The sequence below is a fragment of the Hippocampus comes genome, unplaced genomic scaffold, assembly GCF_001891065.2.
Source record: "Hippocampus comes isolate QL1 unplaced genomic scaffold, H_comes_QL1_v1.1 scaffold22, whole genome shotgun sequence".
NCBI classification, from domain to species: Eukaryota; Metazoa; Chordata; class Actinopteri; order Syngnathiformes; family Syngnathidae; genus Hippocampus; species Hippocampus comes.
The window spans coordinates 6,341,705-6,355,127 of record NW_017806175.1 but is presented as its reverse complement, the minus strand read 5'-3'; the positions used below and the strand labels follow the sequence as shown (position 1 = coordinate 6,355,127).

The 13,423-nt window shown below is 48.5% G+C and overlaps 2 protein-coding genes and 13 non-coding genes across 20 annotated transcripts; 1 reads left to right on the top strand and 14 right to left on the bottom strand.

Annotated features, from left to right (window-relative positions):
* Nucleotides 1-6: 6 nt before the first annotated feature.
* On the bottom strand, nt 7-2,200 carry LOC109531968 (RING finger protein 186). 5 transcript variants are annotated; one of them, XM_019896507.1, is made up of 3 exons: nt 1,876-2,200; nt 212-579; nt 7-131 (listed from the first exon to the last, which is right to left on the bottom strand). In XM_019896507.1, exons 2-3 carry the CDS (start codon nt 553-555, stop codon nt 23-25), a joined length of 453 nt encoding a protein of 150 aa, XP_019752066.1. In that variant the 5' UTR covers nt 556-579; nt 1,876-2,200; the 3' UTR covers nt 7-22. The 5 variants fall into 5 exon arrangements, with proteins under 5 accessions (XP_019752066.1, XP_019752065.1, XP_019752068.1 ...); XM_019896506.1 differs by having other exon boundaries at nt 1,880-2,198; XM_019896509.1 differs by having other exon boundaries at nt 7-115; nt 1,880-2,173.
* Nucleotides 2,192-2,263, bottom strand: trnap-ugg (transfer RNA proline (anticodon UGG)). Its single transcript has one exon. It is a non-coding gene; the product is annotated as a tRNA-Pro (tRNA).
* A 771-nt stretch (nt 2,264-3,034) lies between these two features.
* On the bottom strand, nt 3,035-3,106 carry trnap-ugg (transfer RNA proline (anticodon UGG)). Its single transcript has one exon. It is a non-coding gene; the product is annotated as a tRNA-Pro (tRNA).
* A 523-nt stretch (nt 3,107-3,629) lies between these two features.
* On the bottom strand, nt 3,630-3,701 carry trnap-ugg (transfer RNA proline (anticodon UGG)). The gene has a single exon. It is a non-coding gene; the product is annotated as a tRNA-Pro (tRNA).
* A 252-nt stretch (nt 3,702-3,953) lies between these two features.
* trnap-ugg (transfer RNA proline (anticodon UGG)) lies at nt 3,954-4,025 on the bottom strand. The gene has a single exon. It is a non-coding gene; the product is annotated as a tRNA-Pro (tRNA).
* Nucleotides 4,026-5,145: 1,120 nt separating this feature from the next.
* trnap-ugg (transfer RNA proline (anticodon UGG)) lies at nt 5,146-5,217 on the bottom strand. The gene has a single exon. It is a non-coding gene; the product is annotated as a tRNA-Pro (tRNA).
* A 1,406-nt stretch (nt 5,218-6,623) lies between these two features.
* trnap-ugg (transfer RNA proline (anticodon UGG)) lies at nt 6,624-6,695 on the bottom strand. The gene has a single exon. It is a non-coding gene; the product is annotated as a tRNA-Pro (tRNA).
* Nucleotides 6,696-7,149: 454 nt separating this feature from the next.
* trnap-ugg (transfer RNA proline (anticodon UGG)) lies at nt 7,150-7,221 on the bottom strand. The gene has a single exon. It is a non-coding gene; the product is annotated as a tRNA-Pro (tRNA).
* Nucleotides 7,222-7,664: 443 nt separating this feature from the next.
* On the bottom strand, nt 7,665-7,736 carry trnap-ugg (transfer RNA proline (anticodon UGG)). The gene has a single exon. It is a non-coding gene; the product is annotated as a tRNA-Pro (tRNA).
* Nucleotides 7,737-8,172: 436 nt separating this feature from the next.
* On the bottom strand, nt 8,173-8,244 carry trnap-ugg (transfer RNA proline (anticodon UGG)). The gene has a single exon. It is a non-coding gene; the product is annotated as a tRNA-Pro (tRNA).
* Nucleotides 8,245-8,818: 574 nt separating this feature from the next.
* Nucleotides 8,819-8,890, bottom strand: trnap-ugg (transfer RNA proline (anticodon UGG)). Its single transcript has one exon. It is a non-coding gene; the product is annotated as a tRNA-Pro (tRNA).
* Nucleotides 8,891-9,142: 252 nt separating this feature from the next.
* On the bottom strand, nt 9,143-9,214 carry trnap-ugg (transfer RNA proline (anticodon UGG)). The gene has a single exon. It is a non-coding gene; the product is annotated as a tRNA-Pro (tRNA).
* Nucleotides 9,215-10,107: 893 nt separating this feature from the next.
* Nucleotides 10,108-10,179, bottom strand: trnap-ugg (transfer RNA proline (anticodon UGG)). Its single transcript has one exon. It is a non-coding gene; the product is annotated as a tRNA-Pro (tRNA).
* A 1,143-nt stretch (nt 10,180-11,322) lies between these two features.
* On the bottom strand, nt 11,323-11,394 carry trnap-cgg (transfer RNA proline (anticodon CGG)). Its single transcript has one exon. It is a non-coding gene; the product is annotated as a tRNA-Pro (tRNA).
* A 269-nt stretch (nt 11,395-11,663) lies between these two features.
* dtymk (deoxythymidylate kinase (thymidylate kinase)) lies at nt 11,664-13,417 on the top strand. Of its 2 annotated transcripts, XM_019897122.1 has the most exons (5): nt 11,668-11,876; nt 12,422-12,530; nt 12,616-12,706; nt 12,926-13,123; nt 13,196-13,409. In XM_019897122.1, exons 1-5 carry the CDS (start codon nt 11,747-11,749, stop codon nt 13,304-13,306), a joined length of 639 nt encoding a protein of 212 aa, XP_019752681.1. In that variant the 5' UTR covers nt 11,668-11,746; the 3' UTR covers nt 13,307-13,409. The 2 variants fall into 2 exon arrangements, with proteins under 2 accessions (XP_019752679.1, XP_019752681.1); XM_019897120.1 differs by having other exon boundaries at nt 11,664-11,876; nt 12,926-13,417.
* The last annotated feature ends 6 nt before the right edge of the window (nt 13,418-13,423 follow it).

Here is a 13,423-nt window from a genome sequence, read left to right as displayed (position 1 = left end):
GGGGGGGTGTCCGACTTACACATTACTGCTGGGCAGAATCTGCTCTCGGGGCCTCTTGGTCAGTGTAAACTTGCGGAAGAAGAAGCGGAACTTCAGCTTGTGTCTGGCGGAATTGCTGGGACGACAGAGACCTTCAAGTTTGTTTCTTATCGGGCTGAACGATTTTTTAAAAAAAGATCACGCAGAATGAAGAGGTCGTCTTGATAGCTACCATTGTGCTCGGGGCGTGGCCGCCCTCGCCTCCTCCCTGTAGTCTTTGATCCCGTCTTCGTCGTCATCGTCTTCCCGGTCGCTCGGTATCTGCTCCCACAGCGCGTTGTCAACCCACAGCGCCTCCTGCAGGCTGAGGCCCCGCCGCACGCAGGTGACGCGGCGGCACAGTGGGCAGCGCACGCTCAGCGCCGGCCCAACGCCTCCCGGCGCCGAGCGCGCCGCCATGGCCTCCAGGCAGGTCTGGCAGAAGGTGTGCTGGCAGTGCAGCAGCCGAGGGACGCGCTCCGCCCGGGAGAAGGCCAGCAGGCAAACGCTGCAGTCGCCCTCGCCGCACAGCACCATGGAGGACCCCCTGGCGACGCCTCTCTGCAGGGGCGCAAGATGATGTTAACGGCGTCCATCCCACCTGGACTTGTCACCGGCCGATCACAATGCACAAAGAGACAACCATTGACACGCATTCACATCGATGGACAATTTGAGTCTTTTGGAAAGTGTGAGGAGGCCAGAGAACCTGGAGAGAACCCACGGAAAGTACGGGTATTCTCCAGGTACTCTGGCAAACATACAAATTCCTCAAAGAAAGGCCGGATTGTTTTGACGTTTTTCAACTCAGCATAGAACAGGACTGAAGGTCCTAAAGTGTAGCAAAGAGCTACACACTGACGTTTGATCAGCACTTCAGCACCAGAAGCGACGACTGGGTGAGTAGTTTTGATTTATTTCGCTTTTACTTTACAGCCGCTCACTGATTTTAACCCTTTCAGGGACAGCAGTTACTGTAACCTACACGTTATCCTGAATTGGTGCATGAAAGGGTTAAAACACACCTGTAAGTATTTTGTTTGATGTACTTTCATGGTTGAATTTATGATGACACTTTTATCACCGCTTTTAATTGTTGAACTTATTTTGACACTTTTTATGACCTTTCGGAAGGATAAAAGAAACACAAAAAAATGTGATGCAGGAAATCCAGCAGCACTTCCTTGTTACTGTAAATGATATGCTTGGATGGGTTGATTGTTTTTTTTTTTTATTTCCTGATACTGTGGTTCACTTATTCGTACTCTTGTTTTCAGTCATAAACAGTAAAACAGTCAGAAAATGTTGACAAAAATGCTACAATAGATGGCATAAATGTGTATTGCATATACATTTCTACAAATAAAAAATATATAGAATCATAGATACAATTAGAAATATTATAAAATATATACAATATATTGTACATTAGTTTTTTTTTTTGTTTGTTTTTTTGCAGCCAAAAAAGACCGTGTATACTAAGGCGTTTTGTGAATTCTTCCTTGGTGTGAGTGTGAGTGCGAAAGGTTGTGCGGAGAATAGGATCAGAAAATCGGTGGCCACGCATGTTTTTGAGAATACACAGACACATTTATTGACACTATTATGTACTTACTCATATTTGTAAAAAAAAAAAAAAAAATTGCAGTAAAAAGACTGGATGATAAATCTCACATTTTTGCACTAAGGTATGACGGTGTCAATTGCCGTGATTTTTATGACTTGAATTCCAAAATGTCCATTCATTCTATTTTCCAACAATCCCATAAGGCTTTACTCTTATTTACGACCCAGCAAGTTGCACACAGTGCGTCCGTCACCAACAAAGAGGAAAAACAACAACAACAAAGCACGTACTTACAGCAGAGTAGTAGAACTCAAAATATCAACCGCGAGAGTGAGTCGCTTGCTGCCGAGGGAGGTTTTGCCTTATGAATGAAGGCGGCGCAGCTTGTTTCTTTGCTATTGTTGGGATTGTGGGGGCGGATCCCGGTTGCCTGCTGTAACGTCTGCAGAGAGCAGCTGTGGAAGCAGGCGGCCCGGAGGAGGCGGCCTGTCCTTTGTCAAGAGCAGCTGGACGACAGACAACGGCGGTTTTGAAACGTCGGGGATGCTGAAATGAGCTGAGACAGATTGGATGGGGGAAATATTTACGTGGGAAGGGTAAAAGAGTGGGCTCGTCCGGGATTTGAACCCGGGACCTCTCGCACCCAAAGCGAGAATCATACCCCTAGACCAACGAGCCGCCCTGCCACATACCCAAATAAAAAAATCTATATCCTTTTCAAATGCGAGCTACTGGTTTTTTTGGGGGGCTGGGGGGTTCCTTCAAGACGGTGCAAGGACCAAGGCAAGACATCCCAAGCCTGCACATGCTGTCCTGACTGCGTTACATTTAATTGAATAAAAGCCGACCGTGGCTTTGATATGCTTCGGGATTTGCTGTGTTTCAACTTCATCCGTGCCCACGTAATGGTGGCATGAAGCTTTCCCAGCAGGTGTTTGGGGCACGCAACGGTTGAGGTCAAAGTGGTCCTGATTGCGCGGAAGGGAGGTTGACGCTGTCCACCCCCGTCAGACGTTCACCCGTTTGGAAGCTGAAATGATCACTTCCATTGCCATGGTGAAGGCGAGAGGGAAAACTAGACAATATTCCCACTTCCAAAGATTGCCGTGACGTCGCGTATTCTGTTGTTTGGACACAGAATTGCAGATGGCGGAAGTAGTTTCTCACCAGGTTTGTGACGGTCTTTGGGAGGTGGATGAAGTTGAAGGCTGTCCAAGTGACAGAATGGGGGACGGATCCAAAAGTGTTGCCAAGGTCCAGGAATCGGATGTCCCGGTGTCTTTGATTACACTCTGTGTTGACACACGCAGCTTTTGTACCAAGAAACCACCACAAATTATGCTTGTACTCATTCCAGTCACACCAGAGAAGCAAATCAACCGGTTTTATGGAATTGGAGTGGCCACCCTTGAGTGTTGATTCCTTGGCGAGGTGAGGAACCAAAACCTCGGGCTCGTCCGGGATTTGAACCCGGGACCTCTCGCACCCAAAGCGAGAATCATACCCCTAGACCAACGAGCCACATATCCTTCAGTAAAATTTAGTAACTTTATGTCCTTTCAACTGCGATGTTTTTGCTTCAGGATGGAGGCAAGGACGAAGGTAAGCCACCGCAAGCCTGTCCACACTCGGGTCCTGACTAGATTGAAGAAATGCTAATTGAATAAAAATCTGGTATGTCATTGGGTCTCAAAGCAAACACGGTGAAGCAGCATTTAGCTGTTCTGCTCCACGCCAGTGGAAGAAGCTGCCAACGGAAGTGAAGTCAAGCCCAAGTGTCAATGCTTTGAAGCCTATCCCATTTGTCTTCGAGCAGTCGGCGGGGTACGCCCAGAACTGGTCGCCAGCCAATCCCAGGACACAAAGACAAACAACCATTCCTGCTCACAATCACACGGAGGGACAATTGAGAGTTTTACGTTTACATGCCAGACATGTTTTTGGAATGTGGGAGGAAACCTGGAGAAAAGCCACGCATGCAAAGGGAGACCATGCAAACCCCACACAGGAAGTGTTGACTCCTTGGCTCAGAAACACTAAAACTGGGCTCGTCCGGGATTTGAACCCGGGACCTCTCGCACCCAAAGCGAGAATCATACCCCTAGACCAACGAGCCAGCTGTCATTAGCACAATTAATTAAATCTATATCCTTTCAACTGCTCAGTGTTGTCAATAATTGCAGTTGGTCTGGTGGTGTCTGCTTCAGGGCGGAGCAAGGACAAAGGCGAGCCACCACAAGCGTGTCCATACTTGAGTTCTGACTACATTGAAGAAATGCTCATTTCTGGTTTCAAAGCAAACATGGTGAAGCAGCTGGCAACGGAAGGGAAGTCAGCCCCGAGTGTAAATGCTTAAGGAACCAAAACTGGGCTCGTCCGGGATTTGAACCCGGGACCTCGCGCACCCAAAGCGAGAATCATACCCCTAGACCAACGAGCCAACCTGCTTTAACAACAATTAATTACATCTGTATTCTTTCAACTGCGATAATTTGTCCGACTGGGTGGCGCCCAGCTCTTCAAGCAAACACGGTGAAGCAGCATTTAGCTGTTATGCTCCACCCCAGTGGAATAAGCTGCCAACAGAAGTGAAGTCGGCCGCAAGTGTAAATGCTTTGAAGCTTGGAGGCAATCCAACGGGGCATCTCGATCAAGACCAAGTTGAAGGTTTACCGTGCCGTGGTGCTGCCGTCTCTGCTGTACGGCTGCGAGACATGGACTTGTTACAGGCGGCACATCAAGAAGCTGGATCATTTCCACCTGCGCTGCCTTCGCAAACTTCTCCGCATTGACTGGAAGGACCAGATACCCAACCAGGAGGTCCTTCGGAGGGCTGAGACCACTGGCATCGAAGCCATGCTGAACCAGTCACAGCTTCGCTGGTCAGGCCACGTCACTCGCATGGATGACAGCAGACTCCCTAAACAACTGTTCCATGCTGAGCTGTCAACTGGGAAACGGCATACAGGGGGGCAGAGGAAGCGTTATAAAGACGTTCTAAAGTCAACCCTCAAGGCCTACGGCATCCCAGTTGACCAATGGCAAACCCTATCCCAGGACAGACCGGCCTGGAGGGCATCCATTCGCAAAGGCACAAAACAGTTTGAAAGAAACCGGCTACAGAGCCTGGATGACAAAAGGCTGGCCCGGAAAAACAGAGTGCTTAATCCCAACACTGCTGTATCCTGTCAGCTCTGCGGCAAGAGCTGCGCATCCACATTTGGGCTGCAAGCTCATATGCGCAAACACCAACACCAACACTGACGTGTCATCTTCGACCTTTCGAAGGACTACCATGATGGAGGCAATCCCAGGTGTCTTTGGGTAGTAGGCGGGGTACACCCTGAACCGGTTGCAAGCTAATCGCAGGACACACAAAGACAAAGAACCATTCACGGTCACAATCACACCAAGGGACAATTTAGAGTGTTCCATTGACATGCCAGACATGTTTTTGGAGTGTGGGAGGAACGCCGGAGAAATCCCTCGCTTGCACAGGGAGAAGATGCAAATCCCACACAGCAAGCGTTGACGACTTGGCTCTGGGAAACACTAAAACTGGGCTCGTCCGGGATTTGAACCCGGGACCTCTCGCACCCAAAGCGAGAATCATACCCCTAGACCAACGAGCCACCTGTCTAGTTTAAAAGTGAAATCCTCTATATCCTTTCAACTGCTAAGTGTTTGCGGATCTCACATGGTTTTCGTGGTGTTTGCTTCAGGACGGAGCAAGGATGAAGGCAAGCGACCGCAAGCCTGTCCACACTCGGGTCCTGACGAGATTGAAGAAATGCTAATTGAATAAAAACCTAGCATGTCTTTGGGTCTCAAAGCAAACACGTTGAAGCAGCATTTAGCTGTTCTGCTCCACGCCAGTGAAAGAAGCTGCCAACGGGAGTGAAGTCAACCCCAAGTGTAAATGCTTTGAAGCCTATCCCATTTGTCTTCGAGCAGTTGGCGGGGTACACCCAGAACTGGTCGCCAGCCAATCGCAGGACACACAAAGACAAACAACCATTCACGCTCACAATCACACGTAGAGACAATTTAGAGTGTTCCACTGACATGCCAGACATGTTTTTGGAATGTGGGAGGAAACCCAGAGAAAACGCACGCATGCACCGGGAAAACATGCACACCCCACACGGGAAGTATTGACTCCTGAGCTCAGGGAGGAACCAAAACTGGGCTCGTCCGGGATTTGAACCCGGGACCTCTCGCACCCAAAGCGAGAATCATACCCCTAGACCACGGGTGTCGAAGTCCGGTCCTCGAGGGCCGGTGTCCTGCATGTTTTCCATCCCTCCCTGCTGCAACACACCTGATTCAAATGATCAGGATCACTATCAGGCTCCGATAGAGCTTGCTGATGAGCTGTTCATTTGGATCAGGTGTGTTGCAGCAGGGAGGGATGGAAAACATGCAGGACACCGGCCCTCGAGGACCGGACTTCGACACCTGTGCCCTAGACCAACGAGCCACCCGTCTAAATTAAGAGTTTAGTACTCTATATCCTTTCAACTGCTAAGTGTTGCCAAGGACGGCACTTGATTTTGTGGTGTTTGCTTCAGGGCGGAGCAAGGACAAAGGCGAACCACCACAAGTGTGTCCATACTTGAGTCCAGACTACATTGAAGAAACTCTAGTATGTCTTTGAGGACTGCAGATTCAGCCCAGGTCTCAAAGCAATACATGGTGAAGCAGCATTTAGCTGTTCTGCTCCACGCCAGTGGAAGAAGCTGCCAACGGAAGTGAAGTCAAGCCCAAGTGTCAATGCTTTGAAGCCTATCCCATTTGTCTTCGAGCAGTCGGCGGGGTACGCCCAGAACTGGTCGCCAGCCAATCCCAGGACACAAAGACAAACAACGATTCACACTCAAAATCACACGGAGTGACAATTTAGAGTGCTCCATTGACATGCCAGACATGTTTCTGAAATGTGGGAGAAAACACGGAGAAACCCCATGCATGAACAGGGAAACGATGCAAACCCCACACAGGAAGTGTTGACTACTTGGCTCAGGGAAACACTAAAACTGGGCTCGTCCGGGATTTGAACCCGGGACCTCTCGCACCCAAAGCGAGAATCATACCCCTAGACCAACGAGCCAACCTGCTTTAACAAAAATTAATTACATCTATATTATTTCAAATGTGATGATTTGTGTGGCGCCCAGCTCTTCAAGCAAACACGGTGAAGCAGCATTTAGCTGTTATGCTCCACCCCAGTGCAATAAGCTGCTAACAGAAGTGAAGTCAGCCCCAAGTGTAAATGCTGTGAAGCTTGAAGCCTATCCCAGGTAACTTTGGGTAGTAGGCGGGGTACACCCAGAACTGTGGCGACCAATTCTGGGTGTACCTCGCCAATTGCAGGACACACAAAGACAAAGAACCATTCACGCTCACAATTACACCAAGGGACAATTTAGATTGTTCCATTGACATGCCAGCCAAGTTTTTGGAGTGTGGGAGGAACCCTGGAGAAATCCCACGCTTGCACAGGGAGAAGGTGCAAATCCCACACAGCAAGTGTTGCCTACTTGGCCCCGGGAAACACTAAAACTGGGCTCGTCCGGGATTTGAACCCGGGACCTCTCGCACCCAAAGCGAGAATCATACCCCTAGACCAACGAGCCAACCGGCTTTAACAGCAATTAATTACATCTATATTCTTTCAACTGCGATGATTTGTCCGACTGGGTGGCGCCCAGCTCTTCAAGCAAACACGGTGAACCAGCATTTAGCTGTTATGCTCCACCCCAGTAGAATAAGCTGCCAACAGAAGTGAAGTCGGCCGCAAGTGTAAATGCTTTGAAGCTTGGAGCCAATCCCAGGTGTCTTTGGGTAGTAGGCGGGGTACACCCTGAACCGGTTGCAAGCGAATCGCAGGACACACAAAGACAAACAACCATTCACGCTCACAATCACACCAAGGGACAATATAGAGTGTTCATTGACATGCCAGCCTAGTTTTTGGAGTGTGGGAGGAACGCCGGAGAAATCCCTCGCTTGCACAGGGAGAAGATGCAAATTCCACACAGCAAGTGTTGACGACTTGGCTCCGGGAAACAGTAAAACCGGGCTCGTCCGGGATTTGAACCCGGGACCTCTCGCACCCAAAGCGAGAATCATACCCCTAGACCAACGAGCCAACCTGCCTGAACAAAAATTAATTACGTCTATATTATTTCAAATGCGATAATTTGAGTGGCTCCCAGCTCTTCAAGCAAACACGGTGAAGCAACATTTACCTGTTATGCTCCACCCCAGTGGAATAAGCTCCCAACAGAAGTGAAGTCGGCCCCAAGTGTAAATGCTTTGAAGCTTGGAGGCAATCCCAGGTGTCTTTGGGTAGTAGGCGGGGTACATCCTGAACCGGTTGCAAGCTAATTGCAGGACACACAAAGACAAACAAACATTCACGCTCACAATCACACCAAGGGACAGTTTACAGTGTTCCATTGACATACCAGACATGTTTTTGGAATGTGGGAGGAAACCCAGAGAAACCCCACGCATGCACCGGGAAAACATGCACACCCAACACAGGAAGCATTGACTCCTTGGCTCAGGGAAACACTAAAACTGGGCTCGTCCGGGATTTGAACCCGGGACCTCTCGCACCCAAAGCGAGAATCATACCCCTAGACCAACGAGCCACCTGTCTAGTTTCAAAGTGAAATCCTCTATATCCTTTCAACTGCTAAGTGTTGCCAAGGACGGCACTTGGTTTTGTGGTGTTTGCTTCAGGGCGGAGCAAGGACAAAGGCGAGCCACCACAAGTGTGTCCATACTTGAGTCCAGACTACATTGAAGAAATGGTTATTGAATTCAACTCGAGTCTGTCTTTGAGGCCTGCAGATTCAGCCCAGGTCTCAAAGCAAAACATGGTGAAGCAGCATTTAGCTGTTCTGCTCCACACCAGTGGAAGAAGCTGCCAACGGAAGTGAAGTCAACCCCAAGTGTCAATGCTTTGAAGCCTATCTCATTTGTCTTCGAGCAGTCGGCGGGGTACGCCCAGAACTGGTCGCCAGCCAATCCCAGGACACAAAGACAAACAACCATTCCTGCTCACAATCACACGGAGGGACAATTGAGAGTTTTCCGTTTACATGCCAGACATGTTTCTGAAATGTGGGAGGAAACCCGGAGAAAACCCATGCATGCACAGGGAAACGATGCAAACCCCACAAAGGAAGTGTTGACTACTTGGCTCAGGGAAACACTAAAACTGGGCTCGTCCGGGATTTGAACCCGGGACCTCTCGCACCCAAAGCGAGAATCATACCCCTAGACCAACGAGCCACCTGTCATTAGCACAATTAATTAAATCTATATCCTTTCAACTGCTCAGTGTTGTCAATAATTGCAGTTGGTTTGGTGGTGTTTGCTTCAGGGCGGAGCAAGGACAAAGGCGAGCCACCACAAGCGTGTCCATACTTGAGTTCTGACTACATTGAAGAAATGCTCATTTCTGGTTTCAAAGCAAACATGGTGAAGCAGCTGGCAACGGAAGGGAAGTCAGCCCCGAGTGTAAATGCTTAAGGAACCAAAACTGGGCTCGTCCGGGATTTGAACCCGGGACCTCTCGCACCCAAAGCGAGAATCATACCCCTAGACCAACGAGCCACCTGTCTAAATTAAGAGTTTAGTACTCTATATCCTTTCAACTGCTAAGTGTTGCCAAGGACCGCACATGGTTTTTGTGGTGTTTGCTTCAGGTTGGAGCAAGGACAAAGGCGAGCCACCACATGCGTGTCCATACGTGAGTCCTGACTACATTGAAGAAATGGTAATTGAGTAAAACTCTAGCATGTCTTTGAGGACTGCAGATTCAGCCCAGGTCTCAAAGCAAACATGGTGAAGCAGCATTTAGCTGCTATGCTCCACCCCAGTGGAATAAGCTGCCAACGGAAGTGACGTCAACCCCAAGTGTAAATGCTTTGAAGCCTATCCCATCTGTCTTCGAGCAGTTGACGGGGTACACCCAGAACTGGTCGCCAGCCAATCGCAGGGCACACAAAGACAAGCAAGCATTCGCCCTCACAATGATACCGAAGGACAACTTCGAGTGTTCCATTGACATGCCAGACATTTTTTCGGCATCTGGGAGGAAACCCACGCATGAACAGGGAGAACATGCAAACCCCACACGGGAAGTATTGACTCCTTGGCTTAGGGAGGAACCAAAATTGGGCTCGTCCGGGATTTGAACCCGGGACCTCTCGCTTTGGGTGCGAGACAGAATCATACCCCAAGACCAACGAGCCACCTGTCTTTGAACCAATTCATTAAATCTATATCCTTTCAACTGCTCAGTGTTGTCAATGATTGCACTTGATTTTGTGGTGTTTGCTTCAGGACGAGGCAAAGACGAAGAAAAGCCACCACAAGCGTGTCCATACTTCAGTCCTGACGACATTGAAGAAATGCTCATTTCTGGTTTCAAAGCAAACATGGTGAAGCAGCTGGCAACGGAAGGGAAGTCAGCCCCTAGTGTAAATGCTTGAGGAACCAAAACTGGGCTCATCCGGGATTTGAACCCGGGACCTCTCGCACCCAAAGCGAGAATCATGCCCCTAGACCAACGAGCCACATGCCATTAGGTAAAATTTTGTAACTCTATATCCTTTCAACTGCGATGTTTTGCACTTGTTTTTGCCTCTGGACGGACCAAAGACAAAGGCAAGCCACCACAAGCCTGTCCATACTCGGGTCCTGACTACAATGAAGAAATGCTAATTGAGTAAAAAAACCGAGGATGTCTTTGAGGTCTCGAAGCAAACATAGTGAAGCAGCATTTAGCTGTCATGCTGCACATGAGTGGAATAAGCTACCAACGGAAGTGAAGTCAGCCCCCAGTGTAAATGCTTGAGGAGCCAAACCTGGGCTCATCCGGGATTTGAAAGCGGGACCTCTCGCAACCAAAGCAAGAATCATACCCTTGGACCATCTACCTTCAGAGTTAAATCAATATTGTAAGAGAATAACAACAAGCACAAATGAAAAAGGTTTGATTTTTAAACTTTTTTAAATTACTAGTTGCTACTAATAAATTTGTGTTACATCCATCCATTTTCTAAACCGCTTATCCTCACAACGGTCGCGGGCGTGTTGGAGCCTCTCCCAGCTATCTTTGGGCAGTCGGCGGGCTACACACAGAACTGGTTGCCAGCCAATCACAGAGCACACATTGATGAAAAACCATTCACACTCACAATCAAACAATTTGGAGTGTTTCATTCACCTGCCATGCATGGTTTCGGAATCGGGGAGGAAACCCGAGTACCCGGAGGAAACGTGATGCAGGTACGGGGAGAACATGCAAACTCCACACCACACAGGAGGGCTGGAGCTGGAATCAAACTCTGCACCTCAACACTGCAAGGTGGATGTGCTAAGCAGCAGACTATCGTGCCACCTGAAATTATTTTAAATTCTATTGATTGATGTTGCATTGAATGAGAAAATGTTTTAAGCAGGATACACAATCAATGAAGGATGGAGCTGGAATCGAATCCTGTACATCTGCACTGTGAGACTGAACTACCGATCAGTCAAGCACTGTGCCGACCGAGACTAATTCTTGGTACTGACTGTTGATTTTAATACATGCCCTCCGGCCAAGAACCACCACAAAATGTACTCATTCCAGTTATACCAGAGAAGCAAATCAACCGGTTTACTGGAATTGTCATGGACGCCACCTTGGAGTATTGACTCCTTGGCAAAACTTTGGGCTCGTCCGGGATTTGAACCCGGGACCTCTCGCACCCGAAGCGAGAATCATACCCCTAGACCAACGAGCCACGTGTCAACAACGAACGCAATCTTGGTAAATATAATTACCAAAAAAATACAAGCTAAACTGATTTGGAAACAAACGTGTACACAGTATCGTTTCTGTATTTCACAGTTCAATGTCTATTTGGACACGACGCGAGAAACTCGCACGAGCTTCTCTTTTAGCTTAGCTGTCGGCGTTATGTGCGTCGTTTCCTCCTCCGCTCCACAGTCGCTCATTGCGTACGGCGTGATGACGTTCCACAAGGGGCGGGGTCTTCACCGCAACGGAGCGGAAGTGCGACTCCAGACTTCCGTGTTTACATTTTCGAACGCGGGAAGAGCCATCGGGCTACATCCAGCGTTTTGTCTACCGGCATGGCGGCCAAGCGAGGCGCGCTCATCGTCTTGGAGGGGGTAGACAAAGCTGGGAAGACCACCCAGTGCAAGATGCTGGTCCAGGCGCTGCAGCAGAGCGGATACCCGGCGGAGATGATGAGGTTTCCCGGTGAGTCCCGACACGAACTTCGGCTAGCTTGCGTAGCCTGCACAGTTTTGCTTCTTCCAACCTAACCCAACTCTATTTACGTTTCCGATGCACGCATTAGTATTTTCCTTTCATCAATTGTCTACATAAAATTGGTGAACTGTAGATTTCTTTTCAAACTATATTTAGAAACTGCCTGGTATTGAAATTAAAACCTCTACATTTCTTAAAAAATTGAACTTTTTTATGCTTTACACCACTTATTTTGGGATATAAACATCTCGTGTCAGAGAATGTATTGTTTCGAATGTATGGTCAGTCTTTAGATGTGACATTCTCTGATCCCTTCATAGACCAAAAGGTGCATTTATCTGTGAGATGCAAATGTGGTACAGTAGTAACACAGACAATTCTCAGAAATGTTTTAACTCCCTCTCAAGTACTGTCACCACTGTCCCATTGAAAAAAAATCAGGAAAAGTAATAGCATTTCGGGCTGAACCAATGATGCTTAAAGTACTTAAGGGGTAAAGAAAGTGTTTTCTGTTTGTGCTTGGTTCTTGGCAGACAGAAGCACAACAATCGGAAAGCTGATAAGTGCGTACCTGGAGAAGAAGAGCGAGCTGGAGGACCACACGGTGCATCTTCTCTTCTCCGCCAACCGTTGGGAAATGGTGTAAGTAGTCTGACTTTTTCCTCACAAGTGGATGACTCAAGCTTTATTCTTGTGATAACGCCATGACTTTTTTTTCCCCCGCTAGGCCTGAGATGAAGAGAAAGCTGGAGCAAGGCACCACGCTGGTGGTAGACCGGTACGCCTTCTCTGGGGCCGCCTTCACTAGTGCCAAACCGGTGAGGTACCCGATCCTCAGCCGGTGTGTCCCCAAATACATTTCCTTAGAATTTTACCAAACAAGTTTTAATATTACAAAAGAAAATTATATCATTTTACAAGAGTAAATAGTTGTCGTTTTTGGAGATTTTTTTTTTTTTTTGCTCTCACACAACTTTGAGGAAAGATTAATTTTACTTGAATAATTGTAATTCTGTGAGAAACTGTTGGCGTTGTAGGGTTTCAGTCTGGACTGGTGCACCAGATCGGATGTGGGTCTGCCCAAACCGGACGTGGTCCTGTTTCTGCAGCTGAGCCCGGCAGAGGCGGCTTCACGAGGTCGCTACGGCGAGGAGCGCTACGAGGACGCCGCCTTCCAGAGCGCCGTGCTCGACCGCTTTCGTCAGCTCATGGACGACTCGTCCGTCAACTGGAAGGTGAGGATTCCCAAGACCGTCCTTGGCGCTCAATCTTCTTCCTCTCTCATGTCGCGTCCTCGTCCCGTGCAGGTGGTGGACGCGTCCGGGAGCGTGGACGATGTTCACAAAGACATCGCCCTGAAAAGTCTGGACGCCATCCACGCGGCGCAGACGCAACCTCTGGGAGAGCTGTGGAAGTGAACGGCCATCGCTACGTTTTTATAAATAAAGTCTAATTTTGTCTTGAAGCCTTCGCATCGTATCATATGAGTAGAAGTTGAATGATTTATAATAAAGTTGTCATTTTCTGATGTTTCA

Excerpts from the sequence above, each read along its gene's own strand:
- LOC109531968 (XM_019896507.1), bottom strand. The coding sequence starts at position 555 with ATGGTGCTGTGCGGCGAGGGCGACTGCAGCGTTTGCCTGCTGGCCTTC. Across the intron at positions 132-211 it reads GCCACGCCCCGAGCACAATG|GTCTCTGTCGTCCCAGCAAT; the intron begins GTAGCTATCAAG and ends ACAAACTTGAAG.
- dtymk (XM_019897120.1), top strand. The coding sequence starts at position 11,747 with ATGGCGGCCAAGCGAGGCGCGCTCATCGTCTTGGAGGGGGTAGACAAA. Across the intron at positions 11,877-12,421 it reads GGAGATGATGAGGTTTCCCG|ACAGAAGCACAACAATCGGA; the intron begins GTGAGTCCCGAC and ends GGTTCTTGGCAG. Across the intron at positions 12,531-12,615 it reads GCCAACCGTTGGGAAATGGT|GCCTGAGATGAAGAGAAAGC; the intron begins GTAAGTAGTCTG and ends TTCCCCCGCTAG.